Source organism: Phyllostomus discolor, chromosome 4, assembly GCF_004126475.2.
Source record: "Phyllostomus discolor isolate MPI-MPIP mPhyDis1 chromosome 4, mPhyDis1.pri.v3, whole genome shotgun sequence".
In the NCBI taxonomy this organism is placed as follows: Eukaryota; Metazoa; Chordata; class Mammalia; order Chiroptera; family Phyllostomidae; genus Phyllostomus; species Phyllostomus discolor.
Window position 1 is genome coordinate 10,906,114 of NC_040906.2, and position 27,863 is coordinate 10,933,976.

The 27,863-nt window shown below is 48.1% G+C and overlaps 1 protein-coding gene across 1 annotated transcript in view; it reads left to right on the plus strand.

Annotated features, from left to right (window-relative positions):
* WDFY1 (WD repeat and FYVE domain containing 1) overlaps positions 1 to 27,062 on the plus strand; it is a 41,170-nt gene extending 14,108 nt beyond the window's left edge. Inside the window, exons 2-12 of the mRNA XM_028509389.1 lie at positions 778 to 845; positions 5,360 to 5,433; positions 8,454 to 8,508; positions 9,963 to 10,113; positions 12,061 to 12,173; positions 13,832 to 13,958; positions 14,961 to 15,066; positions 19,812 to 19,913; positions 21,469 to 21,599; positions 22,920 to 23,028; positions 23,773 to 27,062. Coding sequence (XP_028365190.1) covers positions 778 to 845; positions 5,360 to 5,433; positions 8,454 to 8,508; positions 9,963 to 10,113; positions 12,061 to 12,173; positions 13,832 to 13,958; positions 14,961 to 15,066; positions 19,812 to 19,913; positions 21,469 to 21,599; positions 22,920 to 23,028; positions 23,773 to 23,832 — 1,096 coding nt within the window. The 3' untranslated portion in view covers positions 23,833 to 27,062. The remainder of the gene's footprint in view (positions 1 to 777; positions 846 to 5,359; positions 5,434 to 8,453; positions 8,509 to 9,962; positions 10,114 to 12,060; positions 12,174 to 13,831; positions 13,959 to 14,960; positions 15,067 to 19,811; positions 19,914 to 21,468; positions 21,600 to 22,919; positions 23,029 to 23,772) is intronic.
* The last annotated feature ends 801 nt before the right edge of the window (positions 27,063 to 27,863 follow it).

Sequence of the window (27,863 nt, forward strand, 5' to 3'; positions counted from 1 at the left end):
CGCAGCGATAAGCCAAAGGATTAAACTTTGACTGTTTTGGTGATTTGTCATTTTCCTGCCTGTGCACCGGATTTCCTTGTCTTCCTGCATGGTCTGTGATGAGAGCAGAGGCGGGCAGGCCAGTTGTGGGCTGGTTTCCGCCCGGGGCCTGGAGACGCGGGTTCTGGGTGAATGAATGGCGGCGTGGGCTCTGCTCCGAGCACACCCATCTCCCGGTTCCAGAAACTTCCTTCCCTGTGTGTCTGCCACTTGCCTCACTTGGCTCAGATGTCAAGCCACCAGGTTCCCAGTTTGTTTTTACCAAGGAAAGCAGTTAGTAATCTCAGTTTTGTTGGTATGTAGGTCATTAGACAATGCGCATTTTGTATATTGTCGAAGTTATTTGAAGTCCTGACTCCTAACTGCTGTATAACTTACCATATATGGTCATACCATATGTAACTATATATAACGTGTGTGCACCTGTAGCATAGGAACTATATATAAATACACTATATACTATATGAACATGAGTGTATGTACAGGGGTGAGCAAACGTAGGGCTACAGCTGGTTCGCATGGAAGGACATGCAGGTTGTGATCACGACAATAGCTTCATTGGCTGTGTTCCGCATACTCACAACTGCGGGCCTACCCCTGCCCACCCCTGCGTGGGTCTGCCCAGTGGGTTCATTGTGTAAGGTCAGTTGGGGCGTAATATTGCCAATAAAATGAGTCCGTTTCACAGGAGCATAAAAGAAGGTAACCTTGCTGTTTTTCCTTTTCTGTTCTCCATAGAACCCTCCGAGTATGGCTGAAGAGAGACAGCGGCCAGTACTGGCCCAGCATTTACCACACAATGGCCTGTAAGTAGCGGTCACCGTTCCACTTGAGGAAGATGTCTCGAATGTCTTTGATGATTGAATTTCAAAACGTCTGATTAAAACGTGCTGCTAGATTTCAGAGTGAGCTTCCCGGTTACCCAATACCTCCAGCAGCCTGTGCCTGGCAACGGCAGGGAAACGCCTTTTCTTTTGCAGAGGAAGTTCGGTCTACTGGCTCAACTGAGGCACACTTGAGCAAAACTGAGGGGGCGGGGGGAGAGGAAAATGGCATGCCCTGTCACCCTGACCCTCAGTTTTCCTTAATTTTGCCACCTTGTCCTAGTAGTGACTTTGTACTTAGTAAAAGCCGATACTGACCCTGAAGCAGGTTCCGTACACCCCTACACCCTTATAACCAACCGGCCTCTTGCCCAACCTTTTGACAAACCTCTGGGCTCCAATGAGAGGTTTGGTCCAAGGCACAGCACATTCTAAATAGACAATTTGCTCAGTAGCTAAGTGTGTTCTAAAAATACATTTAAAGGATCAGCCTCTTGCACTGAGGTTTTTAGCACAGCCCTGAGCTGTAGTGACATAAACTTGCATTTGTTTCCAGCCCTCTATGCAGATCTAATCGCCATCCTTCTCTCCCTCTTCTTGTCTCCATCCTTTCTGCAAAACAAAGCCCCGTGGAGGACGCCGGGATCCCACCCAGGCCCCAGCTGGGGCTGAACCCTGCCGTCCTGAGTGGCCACTCAGAGGCCATCCAGAGCTGCTCATTTCCTTGTGGTTTTGGTCCCTAATAAGGGATTTTGCTCAGTTAAGGGTTCCAAGTATGTAGACGAACTTCTGGGAAAAGAAAAAAGGCTTTGGGGCGTGCTAGATGGTTTTGCTTCTGAAGACCTGTATGAAGTTCCCTAAAGAAGACCTCTTGCCAGTTATTCCAGACACTGGCGACAACCTTTGTAAGAGTTGTTCCAGAGGCAGTGGAGTTTGTTATACACACAGAGCAGCTAATTATTCAGCAGACTCCCTACCATCAGTGTGAGGCATGCTCCCAGGCACCCCCGTTCTGGGCCGGCACTTTCTCATGTCCACATGTACGTGCATCATCCAGACCCTGTGACCAGTCACTCACTACAAAACATGAGTAGTTTATCTGGATTTTCACTTGTTCCACCTTCTACCTCCAGCTTGGGCAGTCTCCTCAGCTCCTCTGTCTGGATAACCATTCAGCAAAAATGAAGTACACATTTTGGACTGGTTGTGTAAAGACAGCTATTATAAAAGGCACCTGAGAGCCTTTTAATATGGAGCCCATTAGAAGAAAGCTTAATCCTAGTTTATTGGGTGGAGCAGTAGCGTCTCCTGTTTGCCATATGCTGTTGATGCTTGACCTTGGTTCCCCCTCTGAAATACCAAGCGACTGATGTCTTAATGGAGGTGCTCATGGAGCCCATCTGATAAATTTCCTTGGGGATTTTTTTTGGAGTGGGGGGGGGGCAGAGGCGGGTGGGACACCTTGGGCCTCCGAGCCCACCCTTCCCCCAACCAAAGAAAGGCCTTCTTTTAGACTGGTAACTCCTTCCAATGGCCCAAGGATAGACCTGGTAGCTGGAAACAACAGAACGGGGGAACCCATTCCAGTGCTGGGGAGTGTTTCGTCATGTTTGTGAGCCGGCGTGTTAAAGCTAGGGCCGTGATTCCTCCCATCTCTTTTTTCCCCCCCATACTTTGTATTTGGAACACAGCTTAACCTCCTTGAGTCCTCAACCTTGGAGTTCATGCTCATCAAAATAGAGAGACAGAGGGAGACGAAGATGGGTTTTGTTCCACATTTAGTCCCGTTACCCTTTGACTTGTACTTCTCCCAAATGTTTAGTACACAGCATTGTGATTAACTTCTCTCCCGGGGCACCAGAACCTGTCAGTGGAAGTGGGGACTCTTTCTTGGCTCTTAGGTTGTGGGCACGTGGCTGTGGCCGTCCTTTGCCAACTGGTCCTAAAGGTACCCTCTGGAAGTGGCTCCCAGAGCACTGTGGCTGAGAAGACCAGTAAAAACTGGAAAGAGCAGGTCCAGCGTCTCTGCTGGTGGTGGCTGACACCCACATATTTGTACCCACACATATTTGTCTTGTTGCTTCCAGAAGCTTCCTTATTGCATGCGTCTGTAGATGTATGTGCCAATAAAAATGCAGAAACATTGCCAGAAGAAAACAGCGAATGAATTGTGAGAAGCAGTCGCTTGTCTGTTTTAGGATGACTTCAAAATAAATTCAAAATCTGAGAAGAAAAGTGCTGTGTCGGCTCTAAAAACTTTCTGTCGATTACCCAATTCAGGACATTTTAGTGGTCACCCACCAGCTGAGACTTTTTCCTACGACCTGACAGCGACCAGCGAGCCAGACCTTAGCATGCTGCTGTACACGGTCCAACAAAGTTTCAGAACATGGCCTCCCATCGCAGAAATAACTTTCAGAATCTGCTTTAGCTGAAGAAAAACAGTATCTCTTCATGTCTGTACCTACTGCGTGCTTTGTGCCTTTTTTAAAAAATAATGTCACTTCATGAAATCATCACACCTTAGGAAGATCGATGATGTTTTCACCATCAGTAGATAAAGAAATAGACCAGAGGGGTTACATTGATCGCTTGCGGTTGGAGTTCCCATCCATGCTTGTCTGACTCCAAAACTCGGCCCCCGCCGTGGTTATGGAGTGGGTCCGTGACCTTGTTCTGAAAGGGCCAGTCTCTGTGTGGCTCTTCAGCTGTCTGCCCTGGTAGCATGAGAGCAACCGTAAACCATGCTGAAGAAGGAGGCTGGCTGTGTTGCTGCAAAAAAAAAAAAACAAACAAAAAAAACGAATACTTTATTTATAAAACTAAGGCATGTGGTTTTGGATCGCAGTGATGCCTTTTGGAAAGGCCACCAATTTTCTATTTTGTTTGTTTATAAAACTATATGAATTGAGAAACTTAAAAAAAAAAAGATTGCTTATCTCAATAGAAGCTTCTCTTCCAGGAAGAAAATAAATTTAAAAAGCCAGGACATCTTTATATACAAAACAAATAAACTGAGGAAGCTTTTTGTTTCAACTGTAAGTCTTTTGTGGCCTCATCAAATAGCACATTGTGATTTTGACACAGATGAGAGATCTTACATATTTATGTACAGTTTGTTGGAGCGTTAGGCATAGAAAGAATGGAAAAGGAGTATAAAGCCTTAAGATTTAGTACCAACTGAAAAGTAAGTAAAAATGATGACAGTGAGTCTTTGAAAGCATTAAAGCGTGAATTGATTCGCCAATGGTAATTTTATGCATGGATATTAAAGAGCTCTGTTCTGAGGAGATATATATCTTGGTGGTTATAATGCTTAAACGTGATCGTTCTTTGCAGCTTCAACACCAACGTTGTGGATAAGGGTGTACAGGCTTCTTGTCACTTTGATTGTCTCGAGTTCGGACAAATGTAGTACCTGCCTTTCAACCAGATCGTCCTTTGGCTGCATCTCACACGGTCTCTCTCCATAGTCGGACCACGCTGGTAGCTGTGCTCCTGCCTTAGAGTACAATCCAGTATTATACAGTAGCTCATTTTCTTCCTTCGGTGGAGCATGTCAGCCCATTGTGGAGAGAGAACTTTACATTAAACAATTTTCAGACAGTGGCTTCATCTGTTAAGATTTTTTTGCTTCACTTTTTCATACGAAATTTTATTTCAGAGTAAACTCAAATCTGTTTGTTGTTGTTTTTCCTTGTTGTGGTTCTCCCACAGTCAGTTAAAATTCTTGAGGCTCAAATAAACCCAAGCACCCCTTTTTCCTAATGTTCCACTTTGTGAGTCGTGTTAATTCTGATCTGTAGCAGCAGGAGGCAGTGTGGAGCTTCTCCTTTCTGAAATGCTCTCCAGCCATGCGTGCTCTGGGAGGGCAGCTAGAGCCCGGAGGGGCCTCTGTAGGGGAGAAGGAGCCCGTGCTACCCAGCCCCACGACCGGTGTGGACAACGAAAAGTGTCTGCACCTCACAACTTCACTTACTACACACTGCGGTGTGTGTCGTTGCATAAGGGAACAGTGTTTGGCCATTCGGGGGGGTGGGGGGAAGTAATTCCAAAATGGCCTTTTCAGCTTGTGCACAGACGCCTTAGAAGCATGGAAGCATGGTGCTGGGAGCCCCATTTCCTCGGACCGCAGCTCCTCTTACCTGAGATGGGCATGGGGGCGGGGCAGTGTGCCGAGTTTGGGTGCAGATCACCCCCTGCAAGCGCTGGGCCCCCCAGACCTTTCCAGAACGAGGTAGGGGTTTCATCCAGACGGGACTTCGTGCTGAATCGCTTCACCCCAAGTTCTAAAAATAGTTTTGTATGAGATTTTTAAACAAAAGCAACAGAAAGAATTCCAATAGCATTTTCAGTTTACATCATTTTTATATTTTACGAAGTCATGTCGCCCTTTTAAATGTCCAACCTAAATCATGTGGCTCTTTTTAGCAGTGAACTTTGAACAGTGACAGTGCTTCGCTCTGCTGGTAACGTGGTCTTTGTCTCCCCGGCAGCTCCCTGCTCCGCTATGACTTACCACCACGACAGCAGGCGGATATTCGTGGGCCAGGACAACGGGGCCGTCGTGGTAGGTGCCTCCCAGACCGTACCCGCTGCACTGGCCTCCCCAACTTCACGTCTGTTGGACGGTTTATGTTAACAATGAATGTGGCATAAAAAATGTTGAATTCAATGCAGGCCTTAGACCTAAAAATGGATTACAATTTTAATGAGCGCTTAATGTTAAACCAGTTAGTTCTGTAGAACTCAGAATGCTGTCACGATGGATGGCGGGTGCTCAGGCTGTAGCCCGCAAAGCAGAGTCTCCATGCCTGGGCCACAACGGAGGCCAGGCAAGGAGGACAGCGTGGCAGAGAGCCTGGGCGTGTGAGTGTGACAGAGGACGGGAAGGAGCACGCGGTGAGGGACTCGGCATTCAGCCGACGGCTCGTGCAGCAGCCCTTTAAGACAGTGCTTCTCAAGGCATCTTTGGTGAAGGACCAGATGTGTATGTTTCCCAGTGTACTGTAGATCCGTATTTTTGTGGGTCAAATTGTGTGTGTGTACATATATATTTTTTCTGAATTGAGATATAATTCATACCATAAAGTTCACCATTTTAAAGTGTGCAGTTCCGTGGTTTTGTGGTACACTCACAAGATTTTACGACCATTAACTCTAATTCCAGAACGTGTTCACCACACCCCTCCCCCAAAGAAACCCCCAGCCTGTTACCAGTCTCTCCCGACTGCCCCTTCCCCTGGCTCCTGGCAGTCACTAATCTACTTTCTGAGCCCAGAGCTTTGCCTGTTCTGACATTTTGAGGAAGTAGGATCTGCCTTTGATGTCTGGCTTCTTTTACTTAGGATAATGCTTTAAGGTTCATCTGCATCGGAGTCTGAAGTGGAACTTCCTTTTTGTTTATTACGGAGATAGACCACACTTTGTTTATCCACCCTTCAGTAGGTAGACATTTGGGCTGTTGCCACTTTGTGTTTATTATGAATAATGCTGTTGTGAACATTCGTGTGCAAGGTTGTGTGTGAACTGAGGTTTTAAATTCCACTGGGTGTGCATACCTAGGAGTGGGATGGCTGGGTCATATGGTGGGTCCATGTTTAACTCACCGAGGAACCACTGCGCTGTTTTCAGAGTGGCCGTGGCATTGTGCATTCCCACCACCGATGCATAGGGTCCAGTTTCTCTACATCATTGCCAGCACTTGTTATTTTCCGCTGTTTTTGTTTTGTGTTTACGCTCGCCATCCTAGTGGGTGTGAAGTGGCATGTCATGTGGTTTGTATTTGTATTTTCCTAATGGCTAGTGATGCATGCCACTCATACACTCATTGGTCATTTGTGTATCTATCTCCTTTGGAGAACTATCCAAGCCCTTTGCCCATTTTTAATTTTTTAAAAAACTTGTTGAACAGTAAGAGACTCGGACCTGCAGCTTGGAAGCAGTTACCAGAAAAGCCATCTGGTGTCCTGGGTGTTTCATAGTGGAAAGTTTTTTGACTACTAATTTAGTCTCTTCAGTTGTTACAGATGGTCTGTTTCTTCTTCCGTTTGTGTTTGTTGTTTGTGTCTCTCTGGGCCAAGAAGGAAAGGGCCAGTGGAAGGCAGGTTCTCAGCCCAAACAGTCCACTCAGTGAGGGCAGGTGGGGAGGAACTGGTCGCTGCGGGGTTGGGGTTGGTCAGGTCGATGCCCCATGAGCTTGGGGCTGCTATAAATGTATTATGTAATCGTAAATGCCAGCATTCTCGCTTTTTTCCTGAAACTTTTATGGGATTTATGGGAGAATCTTATGGGTGAAGTGTATGTACGAATACAATAAGGAGCCATGAACTGCAAGCCTCAAACAGCTCCCCCAGTGGTGGCGATGGCTGTGCTTTAACTTTCCTAGGGAGGGGCCCCTCCCGTGGCCCTGGTGCGGGGTGCAGGTGATAGGCTGGCCTCTAGGAGCTCTTAGTGCCCTACAGTGGGAAGGGGCGGTGCAAACCCAGTCTATCCTCAGTAAACTAGCTGTTGATCTGGTGACCTCCCACCCAGCACAGATCCGTATCTGTGAAATGCTAATACTTTTTTGGAGTTTGTGAAACCAGGATGGAGAACAAGGGATTAGTATTCTTATTTTTTTTCAGCCTGAGCAGTGAGCAATTTATGATGTCCATGTACCTAGAGCATTAAGAACTTACTGATTCAGCATTGGTCAATAGAATGTTTGATTAGGGCCTTTTTTTTTAGAGTGCTATCTTCTTGGTTTTATGTTGAAGCTCATTTTCTTTCATTAAGAAGTATATACTATTAATTTTTTCCTAGTTATAAAGCCTTACATAGTCTATAAAATCTGGAGATTACAAGAGTATAAAAAAGTATACCACCCGCAACCTCTTAATTTCCTTTTCTTGTGTGGATTTATGTATTAAATACATATAATTCCTCCCATACATTGCTGAAATACCCTATGTTTTATTTTCACTGTAGCGGAGGACTCAGTTAGTAGTGGGTCTTTGCGACCTTGCTTTATACATATCATCTTGAGGAATTTGGGGCACAGCCAAGAGAGGAAAATTAATAAGATGCTTCCTTTGCAGTCAGAGGAGAGGGAATTCCAGGCGCTGCCTTGTGAAGGAGCGACTGGGTACAAATGCTGTGCTGGGCAGCAGCGCTTCCTGCTTCCTCTCCGCAGTCGGCTCCCCCGAGGGGACCAGGGGTGGAGGGACGGAGGGCGGCCTGGGGACTGGTCTGACTCGGGGAATGCGTGTTGTTACAGAGTCTGGAGTCCCAGGGCTGGTGACGGCTGTTTTTGGATTTCACTTTGTTTTGTTTTGTTTTAATTTTATTGTTGCTCAAGTAGTTTTCTGCCTTTTCCCTCCACCCCAGCCATCCCCCTGTCCCCTGATTCCATCCCCGCTTCCCTTGGTTTTGTCCAGGAGTCTCTTATAGTTGTTCCTGAAGCCCTTCCCCCCCCCCCCCCCCCCCCCCCCCCCCCGCACCCAGTATCCCCTCCCACCTCCCCCTCCAGATTTTGTTTTGTTTTGTAAGTTAAGTTCCTATTGTTTTTAAAACCATAACTGTTTTCTTATTGCATATGTTTACTTTTAGGAATTTCATGTTTCTGAAGATTTTAATAAAATGAACTTTATCAAGACCTACCCAGGTAACTATACCACACACACACTGGCCATACACAACACACGCGGATCTACACACACTAACTAGGGCACCAGCTCTTGGATCAAATCAGGTTTTCACACTTTTTAGTTTTGTTGCCCCTGTTACACGAGAGGCTGTTAGCTCTTTGGAGTTATTTGCCATTCTTTCCCTGCTTAGGAACACTTGAGATTTTGTATGCCGCTCCATTCGGATGCGTGTGTCAGAGTTAATTTAACCAGCCCTGTATTTTTTAGCATGAGCACTGCTTCCATTCTTTGATAGCACCCACTAACATATGATAGCACATATGTATGTGTGTGTATCTACATCTGTGAGTGTGTGTATTTCATATGTGTGCATATAGGTGTGTGCGTGTCCTTAAACTACTTCTATTTAAAGTAATTCATAAAAGTGGAGTAACAGGGCCAAGTACTAAAAAGTTTATAAATGCTCCAGATTTGTTTTGCAAGCCGCTTCCCAGCAACCGTGCACCCTGTGCAGCCCCATGGGTGGGGGCAGAGAGGGCCGGCCACTCAGTCTTGGCGGCATTACCCTTTGTAAGTGCTTTGTGCCGGCCTGACAGTCAGAGTAGTCCTGAAGCTTTATTTATGCTTTGTTTAATGTTAACCCTCGGTCACCTGTTTTCAGTAGCTGTTCGTGCTTTTGCCCATACTCCCAGGGAGCCGTAGTGTTTTCTAGTTAATTTATGAGAGAGTTCCTCAGTTTTTCTGAAGCAGCCTGTACAGCCGAGAGCAAGGTTAGAGGTTCCTCTCTCTGGCCTCTGACTTCATTCATCAGACTGGGCATTTATTAAACACCTGCTGCATGCAGGATACCGGACCAGATGAAGTAGACAGGTCACTGCCCTTGTGTGGCTTACAGTTAACCTGGAGGCACAAATCTTCCAGAAGGTAGGTCATAGAACACTTCCCTCACTCTCAGCTATTTCTGGAATATAGACTTTCATCATACTTTGTCTTTATAAATAATAAAAAGTTATACACAAGTTGCTTACACTGCTTTTTAATTTCAGAAAATTATAGTTGCTCTTGTTTACAATGCCAATGTTTTCTAAAAGGTCAAAACAGTAAAGTTACAGACAATTTAAAAAATTGCTCTTTTAGGAAAAGTGCTGCTTTCCACGTGGAACTCATTGGTGGTTACGGTTTTTTAGAGCAGAGTAAAAATCTGTCCTCTAATCTATTACTGGAATCCCTCTTGAGCATTCCTCTTTAATGATGTGTAGCTTCTGATTGTCTGCCGTGTGGCGGGAGGCAGAGGGCGGGGCTGCGGGGAGCCTGAGACGGAGGGAGGGTCAAGGACAGGGCAGGTGACTTACTGATGGGGACCCACCACTGACGGGCCGAGGAGGCCGGCCTCCGCTCTCACCCAGGAGACCGGGTTCTGAAGGCCTCGTTTCTTCCCGGAGGGCACAGACTTTCCCTTCTGTCCCTGCAGCTCACCAGAACCGGGTGTCGGCGATCATCTTCAGCTTGGCCATGGAGTGGGTGGTCAGCACCGGCCACGACAAGTGTGTCAGCTGGATGTGCGCCCGGAGCGGGGACGCGCTCGGGAGGCACGTCTTCACGTCCTGGGCTTCGTGCTTACAGTATCCTTTCAAGGGCCGGGGCTTTGTCTGCTTGGGTCCTCTTGTCTCGGAAATCAGTTTTGAACATGTTAGTCGACAGAAACCCAAAAAATAGAATAAAAAGGAAATGAAAAGCAAAACCAAAATATGAAAAAAAAAAAACTATTAAAAAAAGAAAAAATACACAAAAAGAAAAGAAAGAAAAAACAAACAAAAAAAAATAAAGACCAGCCCTGGCCGGTGTGGCTCAGTTGGTGGGAACGTCATCCCACAGACCGAAGGGTATTGGGTTTGATTCCCGGTCAGGGCACATATGGGAAGGCAGCTGATTGATGTCTCCCTCTCACATTGATGTTTCTCTCTCTCTCTATCTCCCTCCCTCTCCCACTCTCCCTCCCTACTTCTCTCTCTCTCTACTGCCCTTCCCCTCTCTCTAAGAGCAGTAAAAATGTCCTCCGATGAGGATTTTTAAAAAATTAAAAAAACAAATTTTTAAAAAAGAATAAATTGTTGAGATCCAAAGACTGAGTGATTCCTGACATTTCACATAAAATCTAAGAATTGCTGTATCTGCTTTTCTTGGTATAAAATTGATTTATTAAAAATAATAGATGGATATCATTCCCTGCTGGGAAGTGCTGTGTGCTTTTAATAGAAAATCTTGAGAAACCTAACCCTCATTAATACAAATCCCTCCCCTCATTCCTTTATGTTTCAAAGTAAAAGAAAAGACTTTTTGTATAAAGAAAGGAAAAAGGAATTGACCTTCTAGTGACTGGTTTTTTACAGACCATGCAATAGAGTAGAAATATAGTAAGGCTTGTGACCCTGGAGTTCATAAATGGGCAATGAGGTCATAGTTTTTTTGTATGGGGAGAGAGTTCATCATTCGTATAATACTCTCAAAGGTGCTTCAGCACCCCCAAATTGTTATGATAGTGCTGCTTTACAATGTCTCTGTTACTTAATGGAATCTTTTTCACACAGAGTTCGCCCTTGCTTAAGGCTGGCTGTGGCGGCTGTGCTTCTTGGTGACGGCAAGGTCAAGGCCGTCTGCAGGCAAATGCTCTGCTGTAGTTCTCTTTCAGGGGTGGACACCTGGCGTAGTAAAGTTTTTTTTTTCCATGGAAAGCCCTCATAAAAAATGTTTGCTATAAAGGAACGTGCAGCATTAGATATTTAAAACAGTACCGTACACTTTAGAGTGAAACAAGGGGAAACACTCAGATATGTTATGAGCTACATACGTGTTTCAGTTCTGAGTTAGGCTTTTCACGTGGGGCCCAGAGCACCGGCCCGGTCCAGCCCCAAGGTGCTCCCTCTGACCTGGAAATAGTCGTTACCCTACTGTGTGCCAGCTGCTGGTCTGCCACAGATCTCTAGAGCTGTAACGGCACTGGGAAAGTGACGAGGTAATATATTTTTAAAGTTTAAGTTTGCTGTTGCCCTGCTTTTTGGTGTATTCAACTCTCGCCACTTACAGTGAACCATCCTCCCTGCTTTGGGCTAAGTCATCCAGGCCAAAGGAGAGGTGGGCCCGTCTCAGGCTGGCTGTCGATGCTGCATGATTTCCAGGGGTGTTTCATAAAGAGCCGTTTTCTTCTGGTTCCTTCTTGCTTTGTTCATTGAATATTTTACATTTTTGCATTTTATTAGAATTTGATTGTAACTACTTATTTTCATGCCTGTCTTTTCTGTCAGCTCTTCCCTTTCTTATGGCCAAGTTCTAGGATATTGGTCACAGTAATAACAGGTACTCAATGAGTTCTTGTTGAATGATGGAATATTAATTGCCGCCATGATGCCAGCTTAAAACCTTTTCTTCAGTGTTTGCCGGTAGCGTGCTTTTTTCAGCTGGGCACTTCCTCGTTCGTCGTTTTAGGCTTGTGCCCCCTCTGTGTAAAGTGCACATTCTGCTGTATGACTCGGAGCTGGACTGTGTTAGAGATCCCTGACTGCTCCCCACAGGTACGACTTTGACACTCAGTACGCTTTCGTTGGCGATTACTCCGGACAGATCACCCTGCTGAAGCTGGAGCAGAACACCTGTTCCGTTATCACCACCCTCAAAGGACATGAAGGTAGGCTGCGTCGTCAGCCACACGTGTTCCGTCGGACTCGGGCATCCGGATTTCGCGCTCAGCCCTGTGGTCGGGCGGCTCTCCACGGGATTGGCCCAGTCGGGGACCTTGATCTCAAACAGTGAGCACGGAGTGACCGTAGGGTGTGGGGTGGGGTTCCGTGTTGGCAAAATCTGGATCGCTTGTGTGCGTAACACTTGCTACTTTGTTTTCATTTTCCAATTAATTATTTTCCAAAGACCTTTTAAAATTTCTCATAAATGGTAAAACCTTTGTAAGGATGTTGTTATTATCTTTAATTTGTCAGTCTGTGGGACACTGAACGAGACCTACCTAGTGGGCCAATACAATGAGAAGAAACATGTGGGCTGGTTCGGCCTCTGCTTGGGAACCCCCCCCTGGTGGGGACTGAGGGATGAGAGTGACCCAGTGGGACTTCATTGTTTCTGCCGGGCGGTGAGCTGGCGAGGCTCCGGGAAGGGGTTTTAAAACCCCGTTGGCCGTATTGGGTAGCAAATTAGAAGCTTTGGGACCATCTGGTTTGGGTTGAAGAACTGGGGATTTGTTGAAAAGAATTAATGATGGAGTTACATGGAAACAGTGTCTTAAGTATAGCCATTGAAACGTTCTCCACGCTGACAGTCTGTTTAGGTGAAATCCAGTCAGTCCGACCGGGGCCTTGCAGGGGAGAAGGGGGCGAGAAGAGCAGTGAGTGAGGATGGATGTGGGCAGGAAAGCCCGGCCCCAGCAGACACCACTTTCCGCCATGACTCATAGTCTCGTGACTCCAGGCCCGCCAGTGCTCTGTGGGCCGTGGCGACTGTGTTCGCACAGAAAGATCTCTGTCTGCCATCGGGCCCCCAGCTGAAGTGTGCGGGCATAGGTTTAAACAGGGTCAGGGTTCATACGGAACTATCCCTGAAGCCGGTTTGCAGAATGCTTTTTTCTCCCACTCCCGATGGGTTTCCGTGAGAAACCAGTTCTCTTGTTTGCTTTTGAATGTGGCTTCGTTCATTTGCTATATGTCCACCAAAAGTGTTAGCTTGAATGACTGGTTCGATTTTATTAAGTTTATCGATCATTTTCTTTTAGGCAAGAAGCATAATGATGAGATCTGTTGAAAGGGAAATCTGTAAAAAGAAAGATTTCCCCAAGGGTATCTAATTTGATAAGTTTAGTCAATATAGAGTGTGAAATGTAAGGTTTGGATTTTTTTTAATCTACATTCTCTGGCAAAATTGTTTGGTTTACCTGCAAAGCTTTTTTTTTTGAGGCACTTAATTTTCTTAAACATAGGCACCCTTCATACACAGCTGTTTATAATTTTGTGGTACGGGGCAAGGAAAAATTTATTTGAACATCTCCGCATTTAAAGTAATTTGATGTACAGCTGAAGGTTTTAATGTTACAACCCGTGAGAATGGGTGTGCTGCGCCTTCCCTGTGACTCGTGACAAAGTGTTGAATGGCCCTTTGTGCGGCAAAGACACGGTTGTACTGAAAGACCCAGCTGTGCCAGCCAGGTCTTCAGCTGTCAGATGTGTGTGACCTAACACAGTTGGATCTAACCACTCTCCTCTCTCCATCCTGCTCTTGCCCCCTCGTCTCCCCACCCTCCCTTCCTTTCTCTCTCTCTCTCTCTGTCCCCCTGACCCCCAGGTAGCATCGCCTGTCTCTGGTGGGACCCTGTTCAACGGTTGCTCTTCTCCGGAGCGTCCGACCACAGCATCATCATGTGGGACATCGGGGGAAGGAAGGGCCGCACGCTCCTGCTCCAGGGCCATCAGTGCGTGACTGTTCGTGGGGGCGGGGAGCGGGGGAATCTGAGTTTGGGGAAGGCCGGGGAAACACACAGTTTTTCGATATGGCTCACCGAGTCCACTTTTAACTGCTTTTCTGTTAGTCCTGATGTCTGGTGTTGTGTGGCAAAAAGGGGGAAAAAAGGGCACGGGGTTTGCTTCCTTCTTGGTTCAAAGAGCACGTCCCACCTTTCCTTCCCAGTGAGTCACCCGGTGGAAATCTGCTCCAGGCGAGGGGCCTCAAAGGGGAACTTGGGCCAGAAGAGTATGTGTAATGGGATGCTAAGTCCTTCTCAGGCTGGGTGCCCAGCTTGTTTTCTTCCATTCTAAAGTGTGTTTCCTGAAGAAGGAAGGTCCGGTTTGACATAATCGTGCTGCCTGAGCTGTGACGTCGTGATACTCGGGGCTCTTGCCGACTCATACTGAAAGGCAAAGGGAACCTTCCCTCCTTGGTGGTTAGGCTGTTGACTGATTCTGATTATGGAATCAGAATCAAGCCAAAAAGTAGCCAAGGAAAGATTCTCCACGCAGGCCCACAGGCAGCGGATTGCTTCCCAGGGCACCCAGAGTGCGTGTGTGTGTGTGTGTGTACCTGTGTGAGTGTGTGTGATCACCTGTTCTGTGGTCGTGTGTTGCAGTAAAGGGGGCGCACCTCCTTTGCTCTGGTTCTGAACGAGCACGTCAATCTTGGGTGCCGGACAGGGAGATGGTGCTAGGTCTGGGACACTTGGCATCCTCCCATCTCTAACCTGCGGTTCTTGACGACGGACTTGGAAGCAGTGCTTGTTTCATAGACACTGTTATTCTCTCCAGTGAGTTACAGAATGCCAGGCAGTTCACACTCAAGTCCACATTACCATACCAGAGCATCAGTGATAACATGCCAGTGGCTGACTCTGGCCAGGGGAGAGAGCAGCCCACAGGTTTGAAGGAGTGAAGGGTTGCTGTGCCCCCACACTGACGCGGGTGCGGGTCTGTGTTGTCCGCAGTGACCGGGTGCAGTCGCTGTGCTACCTGCAGCTCACGAGGCAGCTCGTCTCCTGCTCCTCGGACGGTGGGATCGCCGTGTGGAACATGGACGTCAGCAGAGAGGAGGTAAGAGAGAGAAGGAGCAGGCCGGGCTGACCAGGGGACGTCCCCAAGATCCTGGCTTCCTGGCTCCTCACCCCGGCTGCCGGAAATGCCTGCCCAGGTGCAGACGGCGCTGCGTGTCACTTGGCGTTGCATCCTTTGCTCATTCGAGTTTGCACGGTGACAAGCTGTGCACACGGGCTGGGCCTTCCAGCTGGCTTTCAGCTTCGAGAAGCACAGCGAGGGGATGCCGGCATAGCCTCCAGGATGTCCAGGGGGCGGCTGCACCTGATGCTCATGCAGGGGACCCGTCAGGAAACTCTGAGGGGGCTGCCGCAGGGACACAGCTGGCGCCTGGCGTTTTTCTGGAAAAATATGTCTCTGTTCTCTGCTTTTATTTTCCGCCGAGTGCTGTTCCACGGAGCCCATGTCGACACAGTGTTCTTCTCAGGAGACCTGAGTTCTGCCTTGTTTGGGCCACTGACGAGTCGTGGGGCCTTGTTTAGATGGCTGTGGTAACTTCCCCAAGTCTCCGGTCCCCTTCCATAAAGTGAACCAGCCGAATGAGGTGACTTCTAAGGCCCCTTCGGGTCTTTAGCAGACACGCCAGTTGTCTAAGCCATCTGTCTTTTTTATTTTAAATAACGCTGCAGTGAACATTCTTGACCTTGTCATTGTTCAGATATTTATTGCAGGCATATTTCTGAAAACAGACCTTTTGGGCCAAGGATATGTATGTGCAATCTTAAGGCTTTTTATAGATGCTGTCAGATGATTTCCAGGCAGGATTTCCATTCTTGTCTCTGCTAGCGTGGGGAGCATCTGTCTTTTCCAAACAGCAGGGACAGCCTGTGGCATACATAGCAAGAGTTGGCCCAGACAAGACGTGAGTGTAAGAGGAATGTTAAGGACTTAGGGATTGACTTCAGGAACATTTATTGAGCACCTACCTACGGGGTGGCTACAAACCCAGTGATTGTACCCCACGTGTGGTTGATTGGCAGTGCCTCGCAGTGCACGCTGTGCTGACTGGCATCACACGGGTCGGTCAGGGTGTCACCCTGGCCCTTACGCAGTGTGTGGATCAGAGTGCTGGGCACCATGCAGTGCATGATGGGGATGGATGCAGGGTTTCCAGCATCCTGTGCGTGGGTCTGCTCTGAGTGGCCCGTGATTACCTGTGAGTCTGATCCTCACTGAATACATTTGCATCTTTAGCTCACCACAAACGATGTCATCAAAGGACAAGCTATTAAAAAAGTACTGATGTTGCTTAGTTCCAGACTTTATGGTTACCATATTCTGTATACAAAGGTTCTTGCCTGCAAGCAGCTTGTAATCTTGTGATAGGAATACACTGCCCTATAAGTAGTAACACAGCCCATGATATGGACAGGTACCGGTTGCTAGTTTTTGTTGTTGTTCGTTTGTTTGTTTTTAGTGACCTTGTAAGTCGGGTAGAGGAAATCTTGATCACATGCTTACTGCTTAATTTCTTTCTTGAATTTTCTAAAAATCTTTTGGTATGGCTTAGAGTAACTTAGTATGAAACACGTGTAACATTGCTTAATGTTACAGAACGTGTCAGACTTTCTCTGCAAAGATTTATTGAACCGTGTTACATATTCGTCAGCTGCTAGCCATAGACGTCAAGGACAGCTGGGCTACTGTCCTGTCATGTGGCAGCCTTACTCTGCGCGTGGAGACCTGGGAGGGTGTGCTCCCTGGGTCTTCAGGGAGGAGACCATGGGGTCCAGTGGCTGCTCATGGCTCTTCTAAGGTCTTAACAACTTGGATTTCAACCCACTATCCTTATCCTTGGTTAAGTTCTCTTAGAAAAAGTAGTTAGGAGTTATTTGTACATCCAGGGAAAGAAGGGACACTCCCATTATTCAGGGTGCTTCCTGTATGGGCAGTTTTCTCTGTTTTCAGTCTTTTATAAGACATCACCCCAAATCATGTTTTTCCTACAAGCTTATCTGTCTCAGTGGTTAGCAGTGTTGGTGGGAAAGGAATTTATGCCAAAAAGGTGCATCATTTTTGGTAATTTTTTTTAACTAGCTGAATAAAGATTAGTGCAAAACTAAGCAGCTGGTGCTGTGTACGATTCTGACCCTGAGTCAGAGTTTTGTACAATTAGGCCAGGGCACGGTGGATTAGCCCCGGGTTCTCTGGCCCCACGGTGCGCGCCTGGGTTTCTGAGTCACCTGGGAGGCCTGCCGGAGCCTGCCCAGCCCACGGTGGCTGCCAGCACCACGTGCACAGGCCGGGAGCAGATCTGCCTGCCTGCCAGGCCCTAGTCAGAGGGGCTCCTCTTTGGAAGTAGGCGTGAGACGCAAAGGAGCAGGTCGCAATAACGAGGACGAATCCCCTGCGAAAGAGAACTGCGTTTTAAACTAGGGGATCGCAGAGTGCGTGACCGTTCATGCCCTGGTGCAGCGCAGGCCAGCAGCGGTGGTTCTGTGGTGTTGTGCTCGTCACAGTGTCTCTGTCCAGACCGGGCAGGTGGAACCAGAGGCAGAAAAGGGAGGGGAGCGGCCGGGGTGCTTGGCTGATACTCTCCCCTCAGCACAGAACACTTGAGAGAAGTTTTCTCTTTAGAGAAGAAGCACATGACACGAGGGCTCTGCCTCACGACAGGCTCTTAATCCTGTTAAAAGAAACAAAGTTATGAGTATTTCTTACACTACACGTGTGCCAAAAGCCTATTTCTTTCCGACTTTGGCTTTTAGTTTATCTCAAATTATTTTAAGCACATTTTTCTTCCTACATGCCCCTCTGCCCTCCAGCTCAGCACAGTGAAAGTCTTGCCTGAACCCTTTGACAGAGTTGCGTTCCCTGAGGGCAGAGACTCAGGTCTGTCGGTTGTCCTATCCCAGAGTCAGGCGTAGAGACCGTCCCACGTGGGAACTGGGGGGACCCATAGACAGAGTGTGTGCGGAGCATCGTGGACAAGGGCAGGGACTCGGCTGGGACCCTGGGGCTCCCGGGATCTCCACCCACTCACTGACCACGGACAGTTGCTCCAACCCCTGGGCCTGTAAACTGTTGCTCTGTATCTCTTAGGCCTGTGGCAGAAATTAAGTGAACTAAGGCATATAAAACACTTGGCACACTGCCTGGACTTGCACGATGCTTGCTTTATGCCAGGCACTGTGTGAACACCTCATGAAAGGTAACTCGTTTAATCCTCACGGCCACCAGAGCTGTGTCCCCATACCCGAAGGGTGCTCTCCGGAACACATCGTACACTCTGTTTGGTTCCGCGTGACGTTTGTGTGGTACGTGGGAGTCACAACTGGTATGTGTCCCCAACTCAAAACTGGTCACCGGTACCTGCTTTCCTTCCCCTGCGACTGGACGTCCCCACGCTGGCGGCAGCAGCACCTGCCGTGTCGCCTGCCCCTTGGGGACATCGCTCACAGGTGGCGTTCCCAAACCCAGACCACCTTCCCTCTCCCATGGGTCACAGCAACAAGCAGTGCCCCTGCCTGAGGACAGGAGTCTTCCTCACCCCTCCCACCCTCCCTCTGACTCCCCAGACTGCCACCGTTACTTGAAGAACCGTCTCCTAGCTTACCCCTTCACTCCGTGCGTGAGGGCACCCGCTCCCCCAACCTCATCGGGTCATCACCGGCTGACCTTTGTAACGGCTGGCACAGGTGGGAACAGTTCTAGTGCCACGTCTAAGATGAGAAGTAGGAAAGCCAGCACTTTCAGCCCAGCGGGAGACAAAGAACTAGGCGCCCTCGTCCTCTGCAGAGGCCGCCTGCGAGCCTCTGTGGGGCTCGCCGTCCCCACCGCGTGGCGTTCAGCAGGTCCGTGTGATTCCGCGTCTGTGGTCCTCCCGCTGCGGTCCCCTCCGATCACATGTATTTCTCTTGAGTGTTAGCTCTCCAAGTTCAAGATGGTTTCTTACTTAATGATCTCTATTTGGTTTAATTTTTAGAAGTTTGTTTTTTCTCTCTTTATTTCCGGCACACTGTATAATCAGCACGTAATGGTAACTGACGATAAATGAGCTTTTAGCAGATTGATCTTGTTGCTGAGGGCCCTGTGTCACGTTTGGTTTAGAGGAATAGTTTCTAAGTTTTCAAGACAGTAATGTTGAGACTTAAGTTGCCCTGTTTCAACAAAAGCTCATTGAGAACCTGCTCTATGGCAAGCTGTACATATATAAAGGTGAACCAGACCAACGAGTAACTCATAGGCGGGGAGGGAAGGGGAAGGGGAATCGTTCATAGAGAATTACTGTAGAGAGTTCACTGCTGGGTGGGGTCTGTGGGCGGTGGGGTGGGGCACGGGGCGGGGGAGCCACTGGGGAGAGCCCAGAAGGTGGGGCGGGAAACCTGGCAGGTGTGGCACCCGCCCAGAGGAGCCCCGTTTGTCACCTTGGGAACCACAAGCTGCCCCGAGTGGTGGTTTGCCACATTCTGCAAAAATATGGTTTTTTGCTCAAGTGGTTGAAGATTTCAAATAAGTTGGCCATAAAAAAGAATTATGTTACAAAGACAGCTCCTAGAGTTCACAGTGAAGATTGAATGATTTCCTCTTACCTTTAGATTGAAAATTGACCAATCCTGCAGACATGACTAAAATTATAAAGATGACTCCAAACACAAACATAATGTCGAACATGGCAATAGCCGTAACATATCGAGAGTTTTTAAAACGCCACCCTCCGCACGGCCAGCACCGCTGCGTGGGTTCCCGAAAAGCCACGCAGGTGCGCAGCCGCCCTGACCTCGGCTCCGTCTCCCTCTCCCCAGGCCCCTCAGTGGCTAGAGAGCGACTCCTGCCAGAAGTGCGAGCAGCCCTTCTTCTGGAACATAAAGCAGATGTGGGACACGAAGACCCTGGGGCTGAGACAGGTGCGTAGCCAGCGCGGACTCGCCGCCGGGTCGGTCCCGTCTTCTGTTGCCTGTGCGGTCGGTCTGCCGTCTTGTCCGGAATCACACTCTTCCCTGTACATGCCACTGGTTCGTGCTTTCGGATGTCACCGTCATTGTCTGGCAATAGTGTGTGAGACCTTCCCTGGGGCCGGTGCGACTGTCACCCAGCTGTCCCACTGCCGCTCGTCCTGCACTGGAGGAGCAGGGAGGCACAGAAAGCCCGAGAGCCTGTTTGAGAGCAGATACAGGTCTTTCAGTTCGGGACTGCTGTTAAAGTCGCTGTTTTGTACTAACCAAGCACCAAGTTCGAATGAGTTAGGGTATGTGAGCTCATGCTTCCACAAGCAGATACTGTGACACTAGTAATTTTAGATCAGTCCTAAATTGTTCCACATCAATCTGCCTGGCATACTTTTATTAAGCATGCTGCAAGTACTATGTTTTATTTTATAAATTAAAGAATCGTGTCCCAGATAGCCTGCACATTTCAATGATGCTCTTATCACTAATACTAAAGTTCTACTATATATATATACACACACACACTATATATATACACACACTATATATACACTATATATATATATATATATATATATATATATATATTCTACAGAACACATAAAGGTAGCCACTCACTCAGGTTTAATATGAATTTGTGCAAGTAAGTAAAGAAAGAAGGCTGATTGTATTTATTTTATTACTGGTTGCACCTCTATGAAGGATTGGCCTAGAGTATGCGTGTGGTAATAGACTTTCTTTGATTTTACTTAACACATCTCTTCTCCAGCAAGGTCTCATATGAGATTGTCAGGCAATGCAGGAATTCTTTCAGCACTTAAAAACTTTCTAATCCTCTGAAAATAGCACCCGAATTGTTTCATTAGCCTAGTTCTCACAGTGCCTGTCTGGTGGTAACTAGTGCATTGTGACTGATGGGCGAAGAAGTCCCTACTCGTAAAGGAAATTTACTGTTAGGAGTTAACAACTAAGAGAGGAAATGCACAGGCCTCTTAGTGGCCTGTATGTCCCAATCAGTAGTAACTGGACCATTTTGGAACATTCTTGAAGCTTATTTCCAGAGTCACAATGTGAAAGACTAAAAGAAATAGTAAAACATCTAATTATGGATGTTGGTTTCCTAATGAGGATATGCTACATTTAAAACCTTTTTCATAACTTTCTTTTGACTCAGAATAGATTTTTTTTCCTTCCTGAAATCTCTAGTCATTTGGCCTTCTAAGTGAACTTGAACTTGATTTTAATAGTGGTTGTTGATATGAACACATAATATGAATGAACAAGAAGCAGTATTTGACCAATGTAGTCAGGTGGTCTGGAAATCCTTGTTTGATACTGAAATTGTCTACCTTTCGCCTGTTAACTGCTACAGGGAATTGGTGTTAATTATAATTCAAGGCAAGTCGCCCCACCCCCATCCTGCTCCCCTGCTGTGAAGGGAAACCACAGGCATCAGAGCCAAGGTTAACGCCTCCCTTTCCCTCCTCCCGTGGGTCTCTCTGTCGCCCCGCAGCATCACTGCAGGAAGTGCGGGCGGGCTGTCTGCGGGAAGTGCAGCAGCAAGCGCTCCAGCTACCCCGTCATGGGCTTCGAGTTCCAGGTCCGGATGTGCGACTCCTGTTACGACTCCATCAAGGACGAGGAGTGAGTGCTGGCCTGTCTCGGCCTGACTGTGCGTCTGCAGTGGGAGGACACGTGGATCCCCTTGTGCCTCCGTGTGTGTTTCTTCCCAGTGCCAGATGATTCCTCCGGGGAGGGTTAAGGCAGAGTTCTCCCAGACGCTGCAAGGGGTGACGCTGCTGGGACTGGCTCAGCTGTCCAGTGGACGTTCTTGAGCCCCCAGGCCATTCAGGGTGCTGTACGGGGGCAAGGCCACGTGCACACGGGTGCAGTGGCTGAGCTGGTTCTCTCCAAAAGCATCTCTCATCTTTGCTCACACATACATGGAGATTTAATTACTGGGGGCCGGTTGTTTTTCCTCCCACCAAGATCCGACCCAGCACTCTGTTCTTAAATAACTACTCGTGTTAAGACATCTCTGTCTGTTCCCCATTCTGTCCTGGCTCAGGCAGACCCACTAGGGCAGAACCATCATTTTCTCTCCCTTCCCTTTGAACCATCTTGGAGAGCAGTAGACGGGCAAATGTTGGCAGAGGCCCGGGTTGGAAAGCTGGTGGGCACTGTCGGCGCTGGTCAGTGAGCTCAGCGTGGAGGCTGGGCCTGCGGGCTTCAGAGCAGAGTGCTGCCCCCTGGACGGACGCCAGAGGGGTCTGGGGGAAGCCTACCGCCTTCTTGTGAGTGTGTGCCCGCGCGGCACGGTCTCCTCCGGGGCAGCTCCTCCTCTGCATTACAGGTTCTCGCTTTTGTGTCTAGGGACGTATGACCTTTCCACTCAAAACCAAACAAAAACGGTCATTGGGGGTGTTTTATAAATCCTTCATGAAAGAGTCTTACAACTTACCATGCTCTTTCTTATCCTTGAATTATAAAGTTAGTTTTCAGTGTAACCACATTTTGGGGAGCAAATTTTAACACAATTATTACAGGTACAGTTGACCCTTGAACAACACAGGGGTTTGGAGTGTGGAACCCCTGGCACATGAAAATCCACGATTAACTTTTGACTCTCCAAAACCCCAACTCCTGTTGACAGAGAGCCTCATTAATAACATAAACAGTTGTTTAACACCCATTTTGTACATTATGTGTATTCCGTACTGTGTTCTTTCAATAAAGCTAGAGAAAAGAAAATGCTATGGAGAAAACTATAATTCCCCAAGGAATCATAAATACATTTATAGTACTATGTGTGCTCACTGAGAAAAACCTGCATGTTAGCGGACCCACGCAGTCACATGTGGTGCTCAGGGGCGACCGTAGTTCCTTTGCGTGGCCAGGAAAGCGTGTCCCTTCGCCCCAGGTGCGGTCAGGTGCATCCTCCATGTTCTCTTTTCCCTTTGCCAGTCGGACTTCTCTCGCAACCTTCCATGAAGGAAAACACAACATTTCCCACATGTCCGTGGACGTCGCCAGGGGACTGATGGTGACCTGTGGGACCGACCGTATCGTAAAGGTAACCTGCTCCGCTGTCCCAGTCAGCAGCTCAGTGCAGACCGCTCCCTCGTCGTGCTGCAGACGGGCACGAGACATTTCTATGTGCCATTTCTATGCGCCAGTCTCACCTTCCAATCGGCAAGCTTGCCTTCCCTTTTTATAAGCAACCTGCAGCCAGTTGAAAACCCGAGGTAACAAACTGCATGCCTGTGAGTTTCCATGCTCTTGGCCTTGGCTCACTATGAGGCATTTCCCTTGGCCTGGCACCCCCCACCCCCCCGTTGCTGCCTGGCTGAGCCAGCCCAGGGCTGCCCCCTGCCCGCCTGATCCCGTAGCTGGGCCCTCGCTGCAGTCATTCCTTCCCGTGCTCATGTTCCTTTCACTGGGGACAGAAGGCTGCTAGTTGTAAGAAGTAACCACACACCTTCTTTCCATCAATTCCCTGGACTACTAACACAGAAACTGAAAGTAACTGTTTTATAATTAGTACCACTCTTGAGTTGGGAGACCATGACACATATTATTTCATAATTTTAAAAAGTGGGCTTTTTCCCAGTGGAAACATCATTACGATGTAGTTTTCAGGTGTCTGGATACACTTAGGAGCTTGCTGCACGTTTAGTGTTTTACCGCTGAGATCCTGAGGCAGCTTCGCAGGGAAAGAGGAGAACGCAAGAATGAGTTCCTCTGGCTGCCGGTGTCGGTGTTGGCTGTCCCACGGGCCCAGGTGACCAGTGCGGCCTCCGTGTCTTCTTTCTTGCAGATATGGGACATGACGCCCGTGGTGGGCTGCAGCCTGGCCACCGGCTTTGCCCCGCACTGACCGGCAGCGGCGCGGTCCGCACCTCCCGGCGGCAGCCTCCACACGCCACCCTTCCCTGCGGCGCCACAGTCACCGTCTCGTGAACAGACAGTGGCCGCTTAGACACAGACCAACACTTTCCAAAAGAAAACAATTGTAAAGGTGTGTTTCGGGGAACCTGCAGAAACCACCTGCGGGGTCTGATAGGCGGAGGTTCGTCCGCAGAGGTTCCTGGACGAGTGGAGTTCCTTCTGCGAGACTTCCTCCCGAACACCGAGCAAATGGGGACTAAAAGATCAGTCTAGCAAATGGGAATTTTAGAGCAAAAAATAGTGAACTCAAGAGCTACTGCCTAGAACGCTCTGCAAGCAGTTGCGAGGACACACACACCTGCCCTGTGACCTGCTGGGCCCTGGGGGCTGCTGGTGCAGCCAGACTGGGGAACGGAGGCTGTCTCTGTCCCTTGCGGGGGCGCAGCGGGAACTCCGGAGCCCACAGGGGCCTCCTCCCGTGCTGGAGGGTGTGAGCACACTTTACACTTAGCGATGGGCAGACATGTTAAAGACGCCTGTTGTCTTCAGGGCCATTGTCCTCACTGAGCATCTGGCCGGCTCGCTTCCCATTGCTCCTGCCCGGCAGTGTGCCGTGGGAGAACCTCACGGTTGCTGCGAGTGACTTGTGAAACTTCCGTGTTAACAAGGCAGTCCACATTCTCCCTGCCCCGCCCCCCTGCCACACGTGTGCTCTGGGGACAAAACATTCCTATGGTGCCATTGCCATGAGAGTCACAGAAGCCGCCTGACTTTCTGTCGTTGCCGTTAGTGACGACTGCTGGACAACCCAGCTGCCAGCATGCGTGTGGTGGGAAATGATCCTTCCGTGCCACGGAGCAGCCCGGCCCTCATGTTCTGTTTCTAGTTCCAAGGTGAGCCCCCGTGGCATTGTGGCAATTTAACACGCGCCTCAGATCAGAACTCCGAAGCGCTTTAACCCGTGTTGACTTGTTACTTGTCACTAATGTTATTTTGGCAACCCAGAGCAATAGCGTTAACCAGCTCCTGCACAGTAATTCCCAACTTGTAAACTGCTTTCATAACAACTTGCAAAATCTGTTGTATCAAATGGTGTTGGAAAGGGTTTGGTCGCTTGGTACCAGGATGGAGAAGTGGTGGGGGGAGGGGGCGCCTACTTTTAATATTCAGATATTTATTGTTTGATTGTTTTTAACAATAGTACATGTATCTATTACTTTAGGACTATGGAAGTGAATGGAGAGAGACCTACTTTTTTTAAGGATAAATTTGAAGATAGCAACAGTATTTTTGTTAGTCTTCCTAATGGATGTTGTTAAAAAACTCACTACTGCTTTACTACGTTGGGGTCATATCAAGACCAACGTCACTATACACGATACAACTAAGGAACCCAGTCTGTTTTCTAGCAGCAGCTACGAAGGGCTGTCACACTGGACAGGCAGTCACACTGAAATGTCTTAACGCTGAGGGACTCACATAATAAGGGGGGGGGGGGGTGGTAAGGTGTGTCCTGTTTTAGAATGATCTGCTTTGACAGCTGGCTTGCCTTCAGAAGTAAGACTGAAGCATTTTGTTGCTCCTTGTGATTTTTGTACTATCTCACCTGAAAAATGCTGTTTCCTTTAAAAAACGTTCCCTAGGCTTTCTGCACAATGTACATCCCTAGCACGGTCTGGAAGGCAAATTGAGTGACGGTCACTTTTAAGTGGCAGTGCGGAATGCTGACGTGCGTTCAGTTCTGGCTCGGCCCACCCAAAGGTGCTATCCTGGGGATCTTACGAAGTCCTCGACGGAAAACCAAACGTGGTCAATTCCTTGCCACAATGAAAAGTGCTGAACTGCGGTTTTGTTTTCCTCTGTTCTGTAAAATGTGATTTTTTTTTTAACGTCTGTGGTAGGCTGAGCAGCAGAGCGTCACAGCTGCTGAGAAGATGCCATAGCTTTCAAACTTCTTTTTATTTCAGCAATTTTCAATGCGGAGCCCCAGTGTCCCGTAGGGACTGCACGTTTGTGGCGGTGCCTCTAGGGGCCAGGCTAACAAATCAGAGGAACGCGTGTGCCCGGAGGGAGTGGAGCGAGGTATCCAGGAAGGAAAGAGACACGTTTCTAGACACTTTTCTCTCTCCACCCGGGCCTGTTGCGTTTCTGTCTGGAAACACGCACCCTGGTCTGGTCTCTGACACACACTAGGTAGCAAAGGGGGTACTATTTTTTATACAGGTGGGCAGAAAAATTATTTTCTCAATTTCACTGACTGAGCACATAAGGACCGTACAGCTGCGCTGACAGTTACTGCCTTACTTCGTTCGCATGACTCTTGAGCAGGTCCTTTAAACTAGTTCTTCATATCACGTTTACTGGTTCTTCATGGTCCTCTGTCCAAACGGATTCAGAAGTACAGAATGTTAGAGAAAATCCTCATGTTTAGCTCTAGTAGGTGTGGGATAAGAAAATGCCAATTCTTTATTTTAAACGTGTTTTTAATTGGCCATTTAATAGCACAAGGGATAGAGATACCCCTGTAACATGAAGGAGGGACCATCATTCATTTCGTTGGAAATCTCTGTTTGCCTCATCCGAGCCGTCCTGCTGCCCAGAGGCTGTGAGCAAGGTGTGATGCTCTGGGCAGCTCCTTGTAGAGAATCCAGTTTGTCAGTATCCACATTTTTAAACTGTTGGCACTGGCCTAAATTTGTAATGAATACCATAGTGGCTCACACCCAAGGAGCTATTTTCTAAAATTGGTTTTCTTTCAATTACTTTCTCCTTCCGTTACTGGATCTGATGTCTCTTGAAGTGTAAGAAACCAGTTACTATTCATGACAAATTGTCTGCTCATTACAAATGTGAGGTTGAACAAAGAAGGGACACATGCTGTATTCATTCATTGTGAGCGGATTGCTGAGTGCCTACTCCGTGTGCTGCGGTTTACGATACCGTGACTCTTGGAGTGAGCTGAAGTTGAATTGTGCGACGGATCTGCATCAGAATCCAGTTTACACTGTCTTTCCCTATCGCCTTCCTTTGACCGGGGGAGCCGAGCAATGTTGACTAGCACATTTCGTCCCCATACAAGCAATGTTTCTATAAAGACATAGTGCCCGGCGGATCCCAGAGAGCTAGAAAATTTTGTCCTTTGCTCCTCTTTGTGGGTTCTGTTTTTGTGGGTTTTCTTTTTTCAGAAAATACGTACAATAAAATATTCCTTGCTTGTTACTCTGTGGTTTGATTTCGCTTTTGTCATGTTTGGTCCAGACACAGGGCAACAAGAGCGGCTTCTGTGTGTGTACAGTTGTAGCCGCCCTGTGCTCGGCACCCTTGGTGTGCCGGGCGCCCCACCAAATGTGTGTCATCCAGTCCTGGCACCACCTCTGCCCGTCATTACTGTGCCCATTTATATAGGAGAAAGCCAAGAAGATCCTGTCTGTCTCTCAGTCTGTCTGTCTGACTTGAAAGCAATGCCTTCTTCATGCCGCCTGCCTTGATGTGCTAGTGTGTGGTGCGTGTTTTATGTAAGGGCAGTGGGAATGACGGTGTCTTTTGCAGCCTGTGAAGCCCTGGAGTCAGATGGCTCGGGAGATCCCGGTCCTCGGAGTGCACCGGGCCCTGGAGAGACGCCGGGGTCCGCGCCCCAGTCTCCCCCTCACGGCTGCTGTGTCGGGAACACAGGTGGTTCTGACAGCGGACAAGGGATTCCTGGGCTCACCTGGCGAGAGGTGGATTTGCACACCAGAATGGCAGTTGACTACACCTTTAAAGAGATAGAGCTTTGTTTTCTCTCATCCTCAAAATAATGAGTTTATTATAATAAATAGAGAAGGAAAGCAAAAAGACAATACCAAGAAATATATATCAAAAATTTTTTAAAACCTTTAGCCCTGCTACTCAGAGAAAACACTGCTAAATTTAGGCTGCATACCTTTCCGGTGTCTTTTTAAATGCATGTGTACCTATGTAACACATGCTCCTAGGATATGTTTTCAATGGGCCGTGCTTTTTCCTACTAGCCAGACATCA